The following is a 20,843-nucleotide window of genomic DNA, read 5'->3' on the forward strand; positions in this document are numbered from 1 at the left end:
TTTTTGAAGCTAAAGGGTGTTGCAGGAGGATGGAATGCTTCTTTTCCAAAACCTTGTCAAACACTGGATATAGCAAAAACAGTTTTCAAAAGCTAAATTCCTTTGAACTAGTAAAATCTACCAATAAGAACACAGTTTTGCCAAAAAAAAACATAGTTTTGCTTTAAGAACATTTGAATCAAGTGTGTTTAGCCAACTTTGTTCATAGAGGCCCACACAGGGTATAGAACTTGATTTTCGAAAAGAGCAGGAACCTTAGAGACCCACAGAGGGAACTTTCCCAACCTCCTGCAGCAAAGAAAAGCAATGAAATGATGAGGTTTTTACTTAAGCCAGTTTTCTTGACAAAACAACTGATTACGCCAAAAAAAATTTGAATTCCGTCTTAGCCCTTTTAGAGAGCTCTACTTTATGTAAATGTTTTTGTAAACCACAGCCTCCCAAGACATTAGTGTATGTTTTTAATTTTTTTTTCTTGAGACATTTCACTAAGTATGGAAATTATGGTTTTCCAGTGTTTCAAATCTACCAATTTTTGACATTAATTTTTGTTAGTTACTAGCACATTTCTTTGACCAATTGTCCCCTATATATATATATATATATATATATATATATATATATATATATATATTAGCACAAAGCCTTGTGACTTCCATTTACGATTCCTTACTGAACGTATCCAGTAATGATGAGCACTACATAAATGGACGACTAAATTACAACTTTTACAAAAACGACATTATATCTGTTGTTGTCTGTCGATAACATTGAAAATTATGTAACAAAAATGATCTGATCGTATATAGAGGGAAAATAAAAATGACGGGTACTGCACTAGCATCATTGAATGATTTGTTAAATCTCAATTAGCAGCTCCCAGAACTGATGGGCGATCTGTGACTTGTTCTTGTTTTAAATCATCGAGGCAGTTCTGTTCTAAGCAAGTCACCACCTGCGTGTATGTTGCAATAAGTGTTCGACATCCAGTTATACAAGTTATCTTGGGATCATCACTTGACCTTGGGTAAACCAAAACTACATTTTATAATACAAATAGTGCATATCATTTGTTTTTTAGGTAGTACTGGTAATTATGAATTATGAAGATGTTGAACTAGCATGATTAATACGTCTGCTTCCTAGTAAAGTTGCGCAAACAGTTATGCATGAGCTTAATAAAAAGCAATCAGATTAGGCATGGTCTCTAAGCAGTTTGATTCAAAAATGTTAGCATTGGTGAATTCCAAAATCAATTCCCAGTGTTTCTGGTTCGGTGGTTAAAATATTGATAAATAACATTATGTAACACAATTTTTGTTCCTGGGTAGTAAGTGTTATTTCCTAATTGCTTATGCCTCAAAAGTATAGAAAATGGCTATTATTCCCCACAAACTTTGCTTTTGTGACCAGGACAGTGATATTTCAAAATATCACTATTTCCAATGGGAAAATGGGCAAATGTGTGTCTTTTCGTTCACATAAAGTCAGAAAAAAACAACATATGAATCCAAATTAACATGTATTTATACTAAAGTAATACAAAGATGACTACAGAAGATTTAGAAGTGAGTAGTTTTTCGAGATTTACAATTATAAAATAGTGATATTTTGAAATATCACTGTCCTGGTCACAAAAGCAAAGTTTGTGGGGAATAATAGCCATGTTCTATACTTTTGAGGCATAAGCAATTAGGAAATAACACTTACTACCCAGGAACAAAAAAAAAAATAAATTGTTACACAGTGTAATTAACCCAGACTAAAAAAAAAGAAAGAAAAAAATAGACATTATGCTGAAGTTCTTGTATTTTGTTTCTCTAGCAGATATGTCTTCTCCCTCAATGAAGAAGCCAGAGAAGCCATTGTTTAGCCCCACATCCCCCCAGGATTCCTCCTTAAGATTGAGCACTTTCCCTCAGCACCATCACCCAGGAATCACAGGAGTCGGACACAGTGGTAGGCATTGACCGAAAATGCAACAGTGGTGAACAGTGTGGGATTCCGGCTTTCAGTACATATATTGACCATCTTGGCTTGCGGCACACTGTTTTGAGATCAGCAGATCACTTTAATTGTTACATTGTCTCAACACCCCGCCCCCACCCTCCATCCATATGCATCATTTGCTACCCTTACCAAAGACACAATATTTATTTTGATTAAATTGGACTGTATAATAAAAGTACCACTGTTACCAATCACGTTCCAGTATACTGGTTGATAGTATCACCCATTACTCTTAAGTTCTGTGTACAGGTCTAGGAAAGATTACTCAAAACTGAAGGCCAGTAAAGTAATATTTATGTTTGCCCATTTATTTATTTCCTATTACGTCTTTATTCTGTTACAGCACTACTTAAATGTGCAAGGTGTTTAATGATCAACAGCAGCAAACTTTCTTTTTTTAATTCCTTCTAGTTATCTCAACAAGAAGCCCACCTCCGCCTTCACCGTTGCAGTTTTCAGCACCTTCTATTCTCCCTCCTGCCCCGACCACCTACTTCTCTCACCCCACAATTCGATACCCGCCACACCTGAACCCTCAGGATACTCTGAAGAATTATGTACCATCTTATGACCCATCCAACCCACAAACCAGCCAGGTAAGGAACAGGGACAAACCTCTAATTTGGGCACTGACATCACCTTGTAATATTGAGATGAAGTAGCTGCATCCCTTTGTGGCAGGGAAAGCCCTGCGGGTGCACCCGTGTGTGTGTTGGGGAATATTGGGTTGGCAGGGAGGGGGTTAAACGTTAAATGTTTCATGAGCTTTGTTAAACCTGTTTATTTTGGCCATCGTGCCTTTTGTTTTATTTCTGTGTTTGTTTAGTGTTATTAGTTGTTATTATTATTAAAGTGTGTGTTAGCGCTTAACCTGCAGCTTCTGTGTCTGAGTCTCACTTCTTGGTGGAAGCAGCTTGCCAGTGACACTGTCCTGTCACATGTGGTGTGAGAGGTGGGACAGTGCCCCTAGATTCAGACCAGACGTGCAAGTTTAAACACAAATGCACAGTTTAATAATAATAATAACAAATAACACTAAACAAACACTGAAACAAAACAAAAGACACGGTGGCCAAAATAAATGGGTTCAACAAAATTCAAGAAACGTAAACACACAAATGAGACAGGACCGCAAAGGAACACGAAACACCTTCACCTTTCAACTAACACCAGTGATCACCCTATTTATACACCTGTGGTTGGAGCCTTAACTAATCATTTAATCATGTATTCAATTCACAGCTCCAGCCACATTCCCACGTGTTTTGACAGGAAGAAAGTTAACCCCCTCCCTGCCAACCCATTATTCCCCATACCAACACACACACGTGCACTAGCAGGGCTTTCCCTGCCACACTGCCACACCCTTATAAAAGTTTCCCAGTGTTTTTGAATGGTAATTTTGCAGTTTTCAAATGTTTTTCCCATGGGTATACTGTGCGTTTTACTATAGTTTACCATTTTTTGCCATGTTTTATTTATTTTTTTATTTTTTTACATGCTTTACCATACTGTTCTGGGCTTTAAAATGCTAACCCATAATTGACCATGCTTTTAAATTGCTTTATTACACTTTGCTATGTTTTTACTATGGTCAACTTTTATAAGGGATATCATATCTGCTGTTAATGTGTAAAATGTTGGTATGTGAGAAAATCATCATAAATCATTACAATTTAAGGCATCGCTCAAAGTGTAATGATCTGTCTGTCCCCAAATAACCCTCATCCAGCTGTAAAGGATATTTGAATAGAACAGACATCTCTAGATGCCTGCAGGCTTATGAAGAATGCTGCACTTGATCGCTTATATGGGCCTGCTTTAAATTACTTTGCAATGTCCCAGATTTAATCAGCAAGGCCATATGCTAAGTAAGGTATTTCTCTACCTAGGCAAGGCCTTGATTGATTCTGCAGCGTAATCTAATGATGGGTCAATAAAACCTTCATCTGTCAAAGCTGTGTCTGATTGATAAGGATAGGGCTTCTATTCTTAATTTGGTTTGGTCCCCTTGCTTTCACTAGCACTTTCATGCAGTTGCTGAAAGAAACTGCAGTCTCAACAAGGATATCAATGCTGTACAAAAGCATGGTAATGATAACCAGGTTAATTCATGACGCAGAAAGGTTTGTGTAAAATCATCCTGGATTGTGTGCTGCATTTAGTTAATTAAAAAAAACATGTTCCATGTATTTATATTGCCTGTTGAATAATGTAAACCCTTTGATATTCAGATCCACTATTTAAGGTCCACAAATAAGGTATTTTTTCAATGGTTTTTAAGACCACAAGATTGAACATACATTTTTGAGATGAGGACAACCAGGGTAATAAGCGTATTGCACAGTATTCATTCAGTACATAACACAAGTTATCAAGGGTTAACACAATTACTTTGTTGGTATTAATTTATTTTTCTTTCTAATTTTATATAGTTATTTTCAAGGTGGTTCCCATACTAGCATGTTTTAATTTTCAGTGTTGACATATTTTGCTCTTTCTGGGGTTATGTCTTCTAAGGAAGGAGAAACGTGAGTGTTCCTTTTTAGAAAAAGCTGTGGGAAAGACAGGATTGTTGTGGTATCAAAACTAGTAATTCAGAAGGCAGGGTTTATACCACACAGCACAAAGAAAGTGCCATGTAATCATTCTGTAGGTTGTAGTTAGATATAAATTACAGGCTAGCTGTTAAATATGGAAACTATATGTGGTGCAAGTTGATGAAAAATCTTTTAAATTAGAAACATTGGCTGTCTCTGGAGCAACATGATCTTTTGTTTAAAATCCAGCCACATTGAAATGTAAGTTTTTACAGTTGGAACTGACTTTAACAAAAATACAAATCTAAAGATCTGAGCTAAATGTTATTAGAATTGATTAACTGTTTGTTTCCTTTTGTTGCAGTCTCAGCTATATTTCTTTTTAATTATTTTAACTTGTTTAAGTCATTCAAGTGTACAATAGTAATGGATTTTAATCAAATAAAGCTAATTACATGAATTCACTGAGCAAATTCTTACTTAGTTTACATCAGTACATTACCCCTGTTTCAAAGAAGTTAGTACTGCTAGAAAATACTTCAGACTGTTCCTCATGGGCAAACAGATCTTTATTGTGGACAATTTCATAATTCAAGTGGGATCAAGGGCAACTTTAGACATGCCTTTTCTTATAACCTGGCTGAAACATAATGAACCTATTGATAAAAAATACCAAAATATATGCAGTTTAATCTTGTGTTAGATTATAATATTAATTAAAGAAAAGATAGTTATTATAAGGTGAGCCTGCTTGGAAAAAAACTAGGCCTCCTAGTACTCCTAAAACATCACCTACAGGATTGTTTAAAATGTTTCTGTAACAACAGCACCAAATAATATATTAGTTTTACAGATACAGCTGGGTCAACCCTATTGACAATCACCATGGAAATCCAAGTGTTGAGTATCCAGAATTACTACCGTACTCTAAAACAACTACTGGTCTGGTTAGTATAAAAACCTGTAGCGACCTCAGGACCTTTGTGGCATTATGCCTTGTGTTATGGTCATCAAGTTTCACATTTTGTTGTAAATCTATCCTATTGAATCTGCAGAGCAAGCCAAAATCCCAATTTCCACTGTAGGCAAGGTTCTCTTCAAACTAGAAATTACCACACAAGGCAAGAGGACATTCATAACCAGATCACAATCATCAACCTCACAGACCGATAAAATGTATTCTTATAAATGCTACGTGGACACCAGTCCATTCATGTCTGCACCTTCTCTGGTGCGTGCACACCATCAGTGGAAAGATAGTACACAGATTGATGCTTCTGTTGGTATGGACTTGGACCAATGCAAGCAAGGACCAAAGAAGGGTGAACAACAGATTTTCTGAAGCAGTTTCTTGAAAATTGTTACAAAAAGAGGCTATGAAAGAACAGTATGCAATATAACAGCCCACAAGCACATTAACTATCCAAAACTAATGGGGGACATGAGAAAACAAATCCCAAAGAAAAACCAAGACACATGCAATTGATGTCAGCGACACTTGTAATGGTGTTGATCCAAGCCCTTCTCCTCATTGTTTGATTAAATGCCTTACTTTATTGTGAATGTCTTTTTCTGTGCTTGTTGTGAAGACTTAAAAATAGCGACCATTTGTAAATTATCTGTAGCTAAAGACAGCAGGATGTAGGAACTTGTATGTTACTGTTGTAAGCCTATATTTATTTTCACGTCACTACGTTTAAGCATGAAAAGTGTATTTTTTGTTCGATTTCCATGTTTCCATTTCCACATCCTATATTATGTTATTTTTCTTACTCAAATTTAAAAGCTGTTTAGAAAAAAAAAAATCAACAGAATTCAATTATGTCCTTTTAAAATGAGCTCAATGTAGCAGTTACAGTATTTTATGATTAAATTCATTTATACTGGGAAAGACTTGGCAAGTAACATGCATGTTGTCTGCGATCTTGTGGACAGATGCCAGAATGTTTTTATCCTTGCTTTAACACAGATTACAGACTAATTAAACATTGTATTCACATTAGGAAACCTGGTGGATACAGTTCTTGTTAAAGACCTCTTTGAGATCTGATCCCTGAAAATGTATGGCTAACATTGTTTAAAGTAGCAATGTCAGAGAATGTTTTTTTTTTTTTCTTCTTGAACTTCTTTTCTATTGTCACTTCAAATTTAGCTACCAGGTAGCATTTGGTCTATACACTGTACCAGATGTGCACACAGAAAATGCCATTTTAGTGACTGTCTTGTTTGGTATATATTCTAATACATTCCAAGTAGTAAAATATATTTTGATTTCCAGAATATAACGCTCACCACGTGTAAAATGGGTCTATTCAGTTGATCCAGCACAGTGGTGCTTCTAAATACTACCACTGAGGTAATATAAGTGATACCTCAAATAAATGTAAATATGATTGAAAAAAAAAACAAAAAAACAGTATGGCTTTTCTTACTGATTTAAAGACAGCAATATTTAGATCTGTACTGAATAGGAATATTTTGCTGTTTTTTTTTACTTATTTATGTTTGACTTTTTAATGCTTGCTTGTTTTTTTTCTCAACACCTTTGTGTTTTCTTTTTTGCAGCCTAGCAGTGGTCAAATTGTGGGGAAAGTGCCAGGCCACTTCACCCCGGTGTTGGCACCGTCTCCACACCATGGCTCAGTGCGACCCGTCACCTTGTCCATGCCAGACACTAAACCCATCACTACATCGACAGAAGGTGAGGCAGCTTCACCCACCACAGCCAGTAAGTACTCCTGCCAGACCACCAGGAACTCAGCTGTTCCTTATATAGAGTACTAGAGGCCCTGCTCTTCATTCGCTTTTAGCCCTAGAAACAAAAAGGCCATAGACATTTGGAAGTGTCAAAATAAAGCCCTGTCAATGTCTGAGTTCCTGTTGCGCAGAAAGGATGCGTTAGTCATACCTCATTATCATTTTGGTTAATTTATTTTCCTATGATTTACTCTTAAAATCATGTCATGACACTCATAAAGATCACCAAACCAATTCCAGGATACTTTAATCAAATATGTCTGGTACTCTGATCGACGTTAAGTCTTTGTACTGGATAGTACAATCACACATACATCTGAGCATTTTTCTTTAGAACTATTCTCTTCTGTTCTATAGAGTATGTATGTAAGCAATAAACCACAGCAGTTTGAAATTACTGTTTCCTAGTACAATAATTACACTCGGCACCTTTATTTTTATTTCTTCCAAATGCTGCCTATGTCTTTTCTCAACACTAGTTTACTCCTCCAGAGTCTCCCAGACAGTCACTGAGGCAGTCAAACAGAATGTCACATCAGTCAATCTGAACAAAACTGCTCACTGCATACACATGTTCTTAACTGCCAGTATGGCGGCAAAGTTATTTTTTAAGCTGTTGAACAAGAAGCGCTTTGATCTGAAGACATTTAATCTTATTATTAAACCTGGTTTAGAGACATTGAAAATCAAAGGGTGCAAAACCAATAAAAAACAGCATGGAGGATCTTTTTAGTGATTTAAAGGACACCGTTTTTTTAAAACAGCAGCATTTTGACAGGGCCTTATAACACAGGGCAGATGGTGTCCTTTCATTTTTTTTTCTCTCTTTCTGCTGAGGGTGTTAAACCTTTGATCAATTGCTTTCTGACCAAGATTGAACATATTTATAAAACATTTATTTTAATATATGTAAATCAGACACACCACCTTAGAAAACATGGTTCATGCAGGTGTTATAAAGCAAAACAAGAATCTTTATATTCCAAACACATTTACTGCTGTACATGAAGTCATCTTCATAAATTTAAATGCATAGAGATTAGATACAAAACAATAAAAACAGAGGGCTTTGTAATGATGGCTTATTTGAACAATGAATAAGTCTTCATTTTTATGTCATTCAAAGGCCTTTCTCAAATCCTTCATCAAAGTCTGCCAACATCTTTATGAATGATTACATATAAGTGCTCTTTTAAAGATCATACATTAGATCCACAAAAATGAAGTGAAGGACTCCTCCTGCAATTCTGAGCCCAGTTTCACCCTGTTCACAACATGCTTTTTATGACATATTTATTCTAAATATAGTACTGGGTGTTTGTGTCTTCAAGAAAGAAATAATAATTTGTCTCGATTTTAAATTTGGTTGGCAGTGTTTTATAGCATTTATTGTAGATGTGTTTTCTAAACTGACTTCTTGTTTTATGCCTTTACTAGCCTACACAGCCCCAGGCACACCCACTTCAAACAGGTTCGTGGGACTAAGCTCAAGGGACCCAGCCTTCTTACACCAGCAACAGGTGAGCATGCAGCTCTTTCTTTTCATATGTTTTATCCAAACAGTGTGCAACTTCACTCTAAACCACAGTTTATGTTACATGCAAAGGGACAGCTCTTCCACGTTATTGCTGGTACCTGCACACTTTAGTTTCAGCAACAGCTGTGGTCAGAAAGCCTTATGTTTAATGAATACCTCTGCAAGTCTAGTCTTCCATCCCAAGAGAACTTAGCTTTTGATTAACCATTGCATCTTCAGTTCATCAGTCTTCACTAGTGTCTAATAGTATGACCAGGTTTATGTCACAGTTACCCTTAAAAAGATACGGCACAGAAAGTGCAGAATTTTAGATGAAGTTACAAGCACTCTTAACAATACTTAAAGAATAGCAAGCAGTAATTTAACAGCTTCTGCTGGGGTTTTCAGATCTGTTTGTCTGAGGCACTCACCTACAGCCAGAGGCACCAGACAACCTGTTTTTATGGACAGTCTTTATGCTTTTGAATGATCTCAGCTGTACCCAGAGTTTGTAAGATAAAAGCAAATTGTAAGCATGTTTTTTAGGCTGAGTGATTATTTAGCAACAAGTGCAAGGGCAAACTTTGAATGGAATACAATCTTTTAAACAATCTACAGGAACATCAACATTAAACACATTAGTGGTATAAAACATTAGTTGTAGGTAGGAGAAGTTATTTTTCTACTTTTCTACTGTAAATGTTTTATTCTTTTTAAGGAAATATAACTTTTCCCTTGCACTTGCTGCTACATAGTATTTTAAGTGAAAATTGGTCAAGCTGAAAAACTGTAGAGCTCTTCATTTAGGATTAAATGGCATGCCTTGTATACAGATGTATCTATAGTACTATTTTATATATTTAGTGTTATTTCATCTGTCTCTAAATTTAAAGTAGTTAACTGTGAGCTGGCCTTCATGTAAAGCTAGTCGCAAGGGCCTTTTTTGTTTACTTTTTATTAACAATTTGTGTGACTCTTTAGAGAACTGCATTCCAAATAGAATTATATGAGGGATAAATATATAAACTTTCCATCTGGTTAACTGATGCAGAGAAAAGTACAAAACAGAAGACTTTTTGTAATGTTACCCCTAATACTTTAGAAGCTATAAGAATAATTAGTATATAAAATGGAGATCAAAGGATATTAAACGCTTAATTTATCTGAATTAGTTTTGAACAAGTGCCAGCAAAGTAGCCTCAACTGTTTGGTTTTCAAGTTTTGCATGAGTACTCTTAAATTCATTGTTTTCTTTTTGTACATGTCAAGTTTCTCATATGGAACTTGGGGATGTGTTGTATAGCCCCGGGTTCTGGTGTGTAGTGTAAGAGAGCCACAAAGCATGGAGTGTTGTGCAAAGTAAACGAAAAGGCGTGTTTCTAAATACTGCGGGCTGATGCTGTGCCAGTTGTTTTTTTTTTTTTCAGCGAGTACTAATTGATTACATCTGCACATAGCTGTGTGAATACAAAATAATAATTGGTGGTTTTTCAGTCCCATCCCCCCACAATGTAATTATAAGTTATGTTTCTTTGTTGTACTATATGAGGTAGAGTATGGTAAAATGTGTAGCTTGTTAGAAGTACTGATTAGTAGATGTCCCAGTTGCATGTAGTATCTATATAGTTTTTAAATTCTAAAAAGAAAAGACAATATAAATATGCTAGATTCTATACAGCAGGTTTACAAGTTTTATGATGGCAGTATCAACATGTAATGATACTAATATCATTACAAAAAGACCCCAGTAACTAGAGTAGAATATTTTTAAATGCCTTTGTCAATAATAATAATAATATGATTATTGATGGTGCAATAAGAACTTATCAGACAGGAATCCCTACACAATCACAACAAGAACAAAAAGAATATAGATATTTTTAGGTGATGACCTCAGGCTATGTCTGTTTTTTGGTGCGAATTTGTAATATTTGTAATATTTAATTTTCCCCTCTGGTGACTAGTTCATTGATAAGGAACTACTTTCTCCCCACCAGAAGAAGGCTAATTCCTACTCTAAATTATTTATTATATCTTGTAACTCCCTTTGTGTCGAGTTTAATTGCTAAAAGTTAAGTATTTAATGTCAACAGTTTGTGTTTTAAAAAATATCAAGTTTGCCAAGAAACTGAAAAAAAGCTTGTTTGTGAAGAGCTATAAAGTAGACTTTCACCTCAAAGTAGGCCCAAACTGTACTTAAGATATCAAATGAAATGGTACTTTCAGACAACATAATAACATAAGCATAGGCAGGGTTCCAGAGTTAGAATCTGGGTATACTGTGCGTCTCTCTGTCTTACATGTAGAGGACTGCTTATCTAATTGTGATCAAATCTAGTTATAAGACTGTTTACCACATGTTTTTTGAGAGTCAGAGGACAGCTGACAAATCTTGGATGTACTTGGATCTGAAATTTCATGATAATAACACATCTTATTTAAAAAATACAGTCATTTTTTCAAACATGCAGTATCCTAGGATATGTATTATACATTTGAACATGCAGGATGTTTCAGAAAGCCAAATGAAAATTTCTGCCTGCGTGTACATCCTCAAAAAAATAATAAAATATGATTGATTTAGTGTGCTTTATTTTTATAAAAGGTTATGAGAAAGGAAATTCCACAAGGGAGGGGTGCTCTTATTTATTTTATTTTTTTTAAACTAGAAGACTCTGGATGAAAAAGCGGGAAATTGACTGAATGTAAAAAGACCATTAATCATTTTTATATTAGAGCCAAGAGTTTCTTGGAATTAGAAAGCATGATTTGCGCAATGGGTAGGTTACTTAAACGCTGACTGTATGCTTTTATATAGAGTGACTAGGAGGAATAAATAATGTCACCAATGCATTCTTTCCTTTATTGCTACAGTGTTTTCTTAAGATTTATTTCCCTGAGTATTGACATATCTATTCTTACACTGGTGCTGAGTGCCTTTTGTTCATAAAGGGGGATAAAGTATATTGCGTATAAATTATGGTTCAGTTAAAAGCCTTAGAAAAAAAAGAACATGTTTATTATTAAGTACAGCTGAACAATATTTCTCAAAATCCTCACAGTGTAGGTCAAATATAAGCTTAACACAGACAACATTTTTAAAACAGCCTGACTATGGCCCAAATTAGGAGGACCTTCTTTGACTTCTGCTTACATGACCCGTCATTGATCTAACCTAAGATTTTTTGATATAATCTACAGAGCTCAGTAAGATCTGAAAATCTGTGCCAATTCAGGTCACTAAAAATAAACCAGATAAACTTATGTTTTAAAGCATGGTAAGACTAAGTTTGCCTGAAGTGTAAAGTGAGAACTGGTTAAAGTAACTGCTTAAAGTGTTTTACTATTAAACAAAAGGGCTTGATTCGGTCGTGAATTGAATCTCCTGATCAACTGTACTATGGAGCGATGCACATATTAGCACAAGCTCTTCAGAACGTACACATGGAATGGAATACAGATGTTAACATGAGCTGTGAGCTGTGACCTATGGTGGTACAGTATGCAGCTTCTTCTGTGTCATCATCTTCCTCTTCACTTTCCTCATCTGAATGCATGGTTAGATCCCGTTCGCTTGGATCCAATATTTACTTCCAAAAAATGCCACCGTCAAAAAAGGTCGCCACCCTCGAAAACCATACGTCCAATAAACTCTGCTCTTGAATAATCGCTGCCCTTGAATAAAAGCCACAGCTTTTTTTGGCAATTATAATTTAACGCTGCAGCGCCAATTTGAGGATATGTGGTATGGCCCAAAAATATCTCTGGTGTATAAAAAAGATGTAACTTTATTGTAGTGGAATAGAAAAGGATGGAAAAATTAAGGAAATAGTTACCGTTCTGAATATGAGAGGGTTTAGCAGATGTCTAAAGTTATTAAAAACATTTAAATAACCTTTTGATAAATGAAATAAGAAGTAATTCATTGCTAACAAAACAAGACTGATTATGATAAAGCTGGACTTTGTATAGGCAGTGGAGTTTGGATAGTAAAAAAAACAAAAAAAAAAGGCAGCATGTTCCAGAGTGGAGGCATCTGCTTAAGCTTTCTAAACCAAGTTAACTAAGACTTGGAAGTACAGTATTATACGAAAAGCTCATCAGTTGTCTTTGGTATGTTTATCTTCCAGCTTTGGTAATTCTTTGATTAAATACTGTTTGTCTTTATGTTAACTAGTGACTGATAATCTGCCTACTGCATGCATCTGTGGTATCTAATCTTTAATTAAAATGTCTGGCACAGAAAGAATTGGTCTACCATAATTAAGGCTGGAATTAAGTCACAGTAGTCATGGATTCTGTGATTTTTGTTGGTGTCCATGATTTTAGTAGAGAACATTAACTTTACCAACACTACTTGAATTGAAACATAGACAGTTTTTAAAGGTATGTACAACCTACAGTTTGTATGTTGTCCTGTAGAAAACCTAAAAAATGTTATGTGAACATTTTTTTTTATAGTTGTATAGACTGTGAAGTTTACTGATTTGCAGGATTAAGACTTGAACCTGATGTTGTGAAAACCATAATAAATAAAAAAAATATATATTTAGATAAATGTTCCTTTTTTCCTACTTTTTATTTTATCTGTATGTAGGTATATTGTATTTAAAAAAAAAATTAAAAAGTGAAGTTGAATTTTCATCCCGTGATTTCACACACCATTTCCCCCTTCGTGATTTTGACCAAATTTTCCGAGACTGCGCCATGATTTTTAGTACAAATTTCCATGACAAAATCCCAGCCTTAGCCATGATACCTCAAAATATTGCTACAAATGCAACAGATGGTAAATTCATTAAAAACAAGGAGAAAATTGCCATTTTGTCTTGTCTGTTACAAATGTTAATTCCAATCCCTTTTTAAGAGAAACAGGCTTTGTGTGAAGAAAATCTTGGCTTGGCAAGAGTGTATCTGTGGTTTTACAATATGAAGATGGCAACATGTGTGAGCTGGATTGGGCTGTAGACTGAGTAACTGCAGAACCTTTTGAAATCTCTGGCAGCAAGTAACACAACAGTATGAACTCTGCACACTCCACTTACTGCGGTCTGTGTATTTGGGCGTGAGGCTGTTTATGATGCTTACCACTAAATGCCATAAAGGGGCACACATTACAAAGGGTGCTTTTTGCATCTCTTTTTTAGCAAATGGATGGACTGATGTTAATTCCAAAGAGGTGATCTATATACATAAATTATAAAAAGCCCTATTTTGTTATTAGTCTGAAGAGTTGCTTTCTAGTATGAAAACTTTTTTTTTTTTGTAATTTGCACTATTTTATTTTTTTAAAAGGACCAAATAGTAAGAATATATGTTAAATCTTAAATTAGACTTTTGAGTTTACTTTATCCAGTTGTCTTTTGCCAATTACTCTTGAAACATAAAAGCTTTGAAAATAACACTACAGTAGCAATTGATACAATTAGACAACTGTGTTATTGCCTTTTGCAGTGCATATAAAGAAAACAATTGCATTGCGTAAAACTGTCACATTGATGTAAGTGGATATCCGGTTATCCAGCGCTGAAGCACTGCATTATGTTTCTGTGCAGAGTTACATCTCTTTTAGTTGAAGACTATGTAGTTTAATTTGCTTTCTGTACAAAAGTATTGAACAGTCATTGTTTTAATTACTACCCTTTTGGAAAACTTTAAACTTCACGAGGGAGTCTGGATAGTTGATAGACTGAAAGGAACATAAATAGATGCTTGACAGTCCAGTCAGGAAGTAGGCTATCAGCACTTAGGCTGTTCTTATTGTGCCTCATATCATAACTGGCAGCTTGATGTGAATGCAAATCACATGACCACCACAGAGGTATGTAAATGGACAAGAGGTCACCTTTTCACATGTTCTAGCTGCAGAGGAGATGCAATTAGAGGAAGTTTCAGTCAAAACATTAACAGTATGCAAATGTTGGAATGTAGAGGCTTTTTCCTGTAATGCACCCCCCACCCCCCCCCCCCCCCCCCCCCCCCCCCCCCACACACACACATACACACACACAAACACACACACTATTCCTTATGCAAACAAAATAAACCTAGGACACAATATTTATTTAATTAAATATTTTTCTAACTGTTAAGAACTACTGTACACATTTAATATTTTAATAAGATTTTTTTACAAGGACCATTTTTGTTCACTTTGACACATACATAGCATACAGTAGAAGTACAATTTAATATGACCAATGTATGCAGTAGTAAAGGTGATACTTAACGGTATCTCTGAGAAATCAGAGTTAAGTAAATAAATGTCATTACTGCTGAAGTACTGCGCCAATAAAACATTTGCAATCCTTAGAATGTTATGATCTGTGGCTCCGATTGTGCAGTTCCCAGGAAACCGATTCAAGTCAAGCATAGTTATATTGTGTAACAGTAATTTATTAATGCACATTGCAAAATATAAATCTCATTGAGCTTTGCGTGTATCAATTGGCTTTCTTTTACTGACTAAATCAGACTTTAATCTCAAAGTTCATAACCCCGTTGTCACTTTCAGTGATAAATGTGGGTTCTGTGTTTTATTTTATTCTTGTCTGTATTCACACACCCCTGCTGTACAGCTGTGCCTAAATAGTTCATCTGAAGTACTGAAAAGCTGGCCAGCTGTTAGAAAAGTTGTTGCCTGTTTTCCCATCCCTGCACTGTTCTCATCTGGTTTAGGTCTTTTTGTGCAGCAGGTTTTATTGACATTTGTTGATAAAAACAATGTAAAGATTCTGAGCTGAGAACTGTTCATTGCAGCAAACTATTTCAAATTGGGACTGGTGTTCCTTCCTTTTGTTATTTTTCCACTTTTTCCAACCCACATAAACTCCAGTAATACACCACATTTTTTTACAAGCCTGTTTTTTTTTTTTTTTTTGTTAACGCTGCACTCTGAAAGCATGTAAAACTGCATTCAGCTCCAATACAAACACATATTCCCAGTAGTAGTCTGGTGAAGAATGGATGACAGCTCAATATGGTAGCATACTGGACTGCTCTTTATAAACAGTTTCCCTGGAAGGAGTGTTTCCCTCTTGGTTTAACTGAAGCTGGGATCTGCCAATGGCACCACTCAGTTTGCTCTGCAGTTTAAAAGAACGCTTGGAAAAACTCAGCTCTAAGCTTCACCACAGATTGTGTGAGTGACTATATTTGAACGTAGTCTGTAGGTGTTTCTCACCTCTGTTTTGAGTGTGATGATGTGGTTCCATCCTTTTGTACCTTTTGTTCATTTGAGCAGTTTGTGGTTTCAGATGTTGATTTTTGAATAGAGTGGGAAGCCAGCATTTCTTTTGTTTTATATGTTTTTCTTTCAGTTTACTGCATTGCCATATCGTAGAAAAAGATACATATCTTGCACCCCCGGGCGTAAAGAATCTTTTCTAAACACTAACCCCATCACGGAACAAAGCCAACCCCCTGCTTTGTGTGATTGTACTCCATAACTTTAACTGCAGTTTTTAACTGGCAGACTCCGGAGTCAGTCCAGTCAAAACAAAAGTGCTGCTTTACGACCGTATTTTTTCATGACGATGTTCAATCAGCCTTCCAAACATGGGTGGACATATCACAGTTACGCCTCTGCGGAAACAAAAAGTGTTGCCAACAATCAATAAGCTTTTATTTTTAAAAAGTGTCTTGTGTAGTTTGATTGAATGTCACCATTGAAGTGGGAGATAATTCAACCCCTATGACGCAATAAGATCTGTTGAGCAACTGTGCCAGGCTAAAAGTAGAGATACACTTACTTTCTTTAAACATGAAACATAAATAATACATCTTTTCCACACATCTGCTAACACTGGGTCAGCTGTTAAAAAAACAGAGTATAGAGTTACAGGAACATTTCTGAGGAAAAGTGGACACATGATTCATAGTTGGGAGGATTTCTCATGGTTGCAAATAGATCCTTGTCATGAAGCTGCAGTGCCTTTTGAAAAATGCACAAAAATATTGATGTGAATAATAAGATTAACAAGATAGTCAGCATCCTTGATATAAGACTGTGGCAGCACTTTGGATGACATTTAATATTCTAACAGAACTAATAAATGATTTTTCACAAGATGCATGTGTACAATTACAAAAAAAAGCATGATTTAACATAATTACTTAGGCAGAAACAAATAGCCTTGAACGATTTATTTTAACTTGACTTTTGTGCACTAACACTTCTTTTGTTTCAGGTCAGTAAATAATTACTAATGTGAATGCATGCGCCATATAATATACATTATTTTAAAAGTTTAACAATAGAAATCAGAGTGATGTTATTGAATTATAATAATGTTAATGGAAATTAGAAAAAAGTCTTTACATAAAACATAATAAGGATTTTGTATTAAACAAAACAATACATTTGCATGCTTGATTAAAAAAAAAAAAAAAAAAAAAAAAAAGTGTAGTTCTGCTCGACCCATATCTGACTGCTAGGTTTCAATTGACAGCTGAGGATTTGTGACTGGACCATGAATCCAAACGGCAGACATTTATACCCCAGTGCCAGTGAGGATACATTGGGAATTACTTGGCAAAGGTAACATTTTAATTATTTCCAAATCTCTGCTACATTTATAAATTAAACACTGTATCTGCTTTGGCTGGCCCCAATTGGATGTATTTCAAAAATTTACCAAGTATGTATGTTATCATCCGAATATGCACTTAACCCTCTTTACAAAGTTTAACAGATTATTAATATAAATACGTTTTGAGTCACTCTGAAGAAATACCAGGGATGCAGTTTCTAGCACCTGTGCTGAGGATTAGGTTTGTCAATTCCACCTCTCATGTTGATGCTTGTAATGTTTTCTTCTTCACCTTTTCTTTTTACTAGTATACTTTCCAGCACCATTTTACAACCTGTTTGTTTTTTTTTAACATGTTTCCATCAATAATGAAAAGTAATAAACAATATATGTTATAAGACGAAAATAACAGAACCAATAGATTAAAAAAAACAACAAAAAAAACCACTTGCATGCAAACACCTGTTTTTGTCTTGATTCAGGTTCCTGAAGTGTGTGTATATATATATATATATATATATATATATATATATATATATATATATATATATATATATTTATTTTTTTTTTTTTTTATTTAATTTATACAAATAGGGTTGACAAGATGAAGATTCAGAAAATCATTTTATTGGTACAGGTACTTTAAAGTATCTAATTTGAGAATAGACTTTTTTCTCATGATGAGATTATCATGTGTGGCAACACAGGTGCACAGAAAGGTTCTGGTGTTCATGGTTAGATAATGGTAAAATTATGATGCCCCACTGTAGAATTAATGGAGAACAGACACTAGCTGTACAGTATTTAAACAGCTGCAACAGAGGCTGACAATCAGACTCGACAGCTGTCAGTAAATATGACTTTATTTGCTACTCTTTATCATTTGGATGTGGTTGGTCAACTTCTCACCTTATCTGCTGATTATGGAAATGAAACAGCATTAGTAATTGAAGAGACTAGAATGGCAATTGGCTTTGCTTAAAAGAATACCAGGTTACTAAGGGTTAACCTGCAGTTTTTTTCCCTTCTCTGCTATGTTTAAACTTTAGTTTTAATGTAAACCAAGACGAAGGCCTCAGATGGCTAGGGCAAACATACTTGTGTCACTGAAAGGAAAGCATACATAAAACATCTGTTTGAGGCCCACTCCAGTGAGGAAATCAGGACTTTATGCAATAAAAGTGAAATTAATCAAGCTTATTCTAACTGCTCAATAATTATTTTTTAGGTATAGTTTTGCTTGTTGTCTGATTATTACTGTGTGAGACACTGTTGCTAGAGCAAATGTTGTTCTCAGCTGTTATTAGATTAGCAAGTTAAATGGCAAACAAAACTTACTTTTGCACACACCCATAAAACAAGACAATGAACATTTCTAAATGCTCAGTTATAATTTTTTTGAACAAGGTTTGGTTGCTTAACATTTATTTAAATCTTTGAAGGAACAGAAAGACTTTATTTCTAAAGATCAACCTAAAGTCCACTTGGTATGGAATGGAACATAGTGGCCATTCAGTTAAGAGAGATGTGAAATTAAAGCTTTATTAAAGATTAAAAGCTGGAGATTTGAAGCCTCATGTATAAATGGAGACGGCTGCATGATGTTCACGTAGTACTGTGAGTATTCCACAAACGAGAATGTCTGAATAGCTGGGAGAATCGACCATCACCATGATTTAATGAATGTGGTAATGAAAGAAATACAATTTATGGAACATTAAGTAAACCTATATTCAACTGCTGAATGCAGGGAATTACTTAACTTGCATCAAGCTCAGCATTTGCTTAGCAACATGGCATGAATTGGAACAGTGCAATTCACCCAGACACTGTTGTGGATTCCAAAAATTAGATCTGGTAAAAAAAAAAAAAAAAAAAAAAAAGCAATTCTCACTTTAGCATTGAATACTGAAATATTCTGAAATTAGGTATCTTTCGGCACTTGTAAGTACACCGTATGATGATATAAACTTGTCGATCTGCTTTGTGGGGCCCTGGTCATGTAATAATAAGAACATACAATTTTTAAAATAACTTAGAATAAATTCAGGATAACCTGTTTTAACAGACTATAACAAAAATGGGTTTCTTTTTTAATCTTATAATTTATATATTAGCTAAGCTTTTGTTCCATTTGGATTTATTATTTTGGATTCAAATTCCAGTTAGGATTTATTATTTATGCTTTTTGTGTATTTTTCTTTTCTTTTTTTCTGTTTTTTTTAAGTCAGATTCCAGGCCCAAACAAGTTAATTGTATTACATGTAAGCTGCATGCAATTTCAATAAAGTTGTAATTACTATAAGTTTAGTTTACTTTTATATCTATCTGTTTATTCCTTGTGTTTATTCCTTTAAAGGTTTCAGGCCTGCGGTAAGCATTTAAAAGACTGGGTGTATTCAGCAGCAATCCTAAAACTGCTCTCCAAGAGTTAACATTCTCTTTTATTTTTCAGTAAGAAAATCTTGGCAAAAGTACTAGGTCAGCATTTCCTGCCTTCAGTTTGTTATCTTGACATATAAACGTACTGTATAGCAGCTGGTCTTGCAGGATTCCTAGGGAGAGGTTTATTCTCATAGTGCTAAGTTTCCTTTGCAGCCTGTAGCATAGTGGACTGATTTTTTTTTTTTTATTTTTGAAAAGCTCCTTTTTTGTACCTCCTTACCTCCTCTTGCTGTTGATTTCTGGGGGTAAAGTAAAAAAAGAAAAAAGTAAATGATTATTCTTTTATATAGGAAAATAGACATATATAGAATATATATGTAATATCGATATATATATATGATATATATATATTATCGATATATGAATATATTTGCCTTCTGCCTTTTACCTTTTCTCACTGAAGCTAAATGTCTGGATAAATAGGTTGCAGTATCACTAGTAGATCAGTTAAATAATATATATACTTTCCACAATCAAGCATTCACTTTCTTTCCTTTACATTTGAGTATAAAAGTAACACATAGACCTGATTTTAATGTGCTACTTTACTGTGAAGCTGGAAATCATTCATTGTTTTGGTAATGATCAGCATGTTCGAAAATTGAGCATCTCTTGGGAGTCCTTTTCTAGCCATCTTCCAAAATGTATTTTTTTAAAAAAAAAAGAAAATGTTTAAGATTTGTTTTTTTTATTTGTTTTTTTTGTGGATGCCAGATTTATTCTCTGATCTCGATTTTCCTGCAGATGTGTTTTGATTATGTTTTTTTTTTTTTTTTCCTAGACAAAACTTGAACTAATCTGTTGCAAAATAACCAGGCTAATGTAATGAACTTTGATATTCCTTCCACTTAAATGGGGTGTAGATGTAGACATGATAAAAAAAAAAAAAAAAAAACACATTTCTGAGCATACATATTTATTTATAGCACATTTCTAGAAATATGAGTCAAAAGTGGAGCTATAGTTTCTTTGATATGTTAATAAAATTAAACATTTTCCTTTTTCTCATCAAGTCAAGTGTCTTGTGAGCTCTTTCTTCACATT

At 34.7% G+C, this 20,843-nt stretch overlaps 1 protein-coding gene across 14 annotated transcripts in view; it reads left to right on the forward strand.

Moving 5' to 3' along the window:
- The window catches only part of LOC121295772 (nuclear factor 1 B-type-like), a 137,564-nt gene that overhangs the window by 106,907 nt on the left and 9,814 nt on the right, over positions 1 to 20,843 (forward strand). For 5 of the 14 annotated variants that reach the window (XM_041220803.1, XM_041220839.1, XM_041220872.1 and 2 more), the window contains 5 exons: positions 1,825 to 1,959; positions 2,422 to 2,606; positions 7,116 to 7,278; positions 8,745 to 8,827; positions 17,274 to 17,362. In XM_041220803.1, the coding sequence (XP_041076737.1) occupies positions 1,825 to 1,959; positions 2,422 to 2,606; positions 7,116 to 7,278; positions 8,745 to 8,827; positions 17,274 to 17,362 (655 nt within the window). The remainder of the gene's footprint in view (positions 1 to 1,824; positions 1,960 to 2,421; positions 2,607 to 7,115; positions 7,279 to 8,744; positions 8,828 to 17,273; positions 17,363 to 20,843) is intronic. The other 9 variants (XM_041220811.1, XM_041220916.1, XM_041220855.1 and 6 more) reach the window with 4 other exon arrangements.

Source organism: Polyodon spathula, chromosome 2 (assembly GCF_017654505.1).
Source record: "Polyodon spathula isolate WHYD16114869_AA chromosome 2, ASM1765450v1, whole genome shotgun sequence".
NCBI lineage: Eukaryota > Metazoa > Chordata > Actinopteri > Acipenseriformes > Polyodontidae > Polyodon > Polyodon spathula.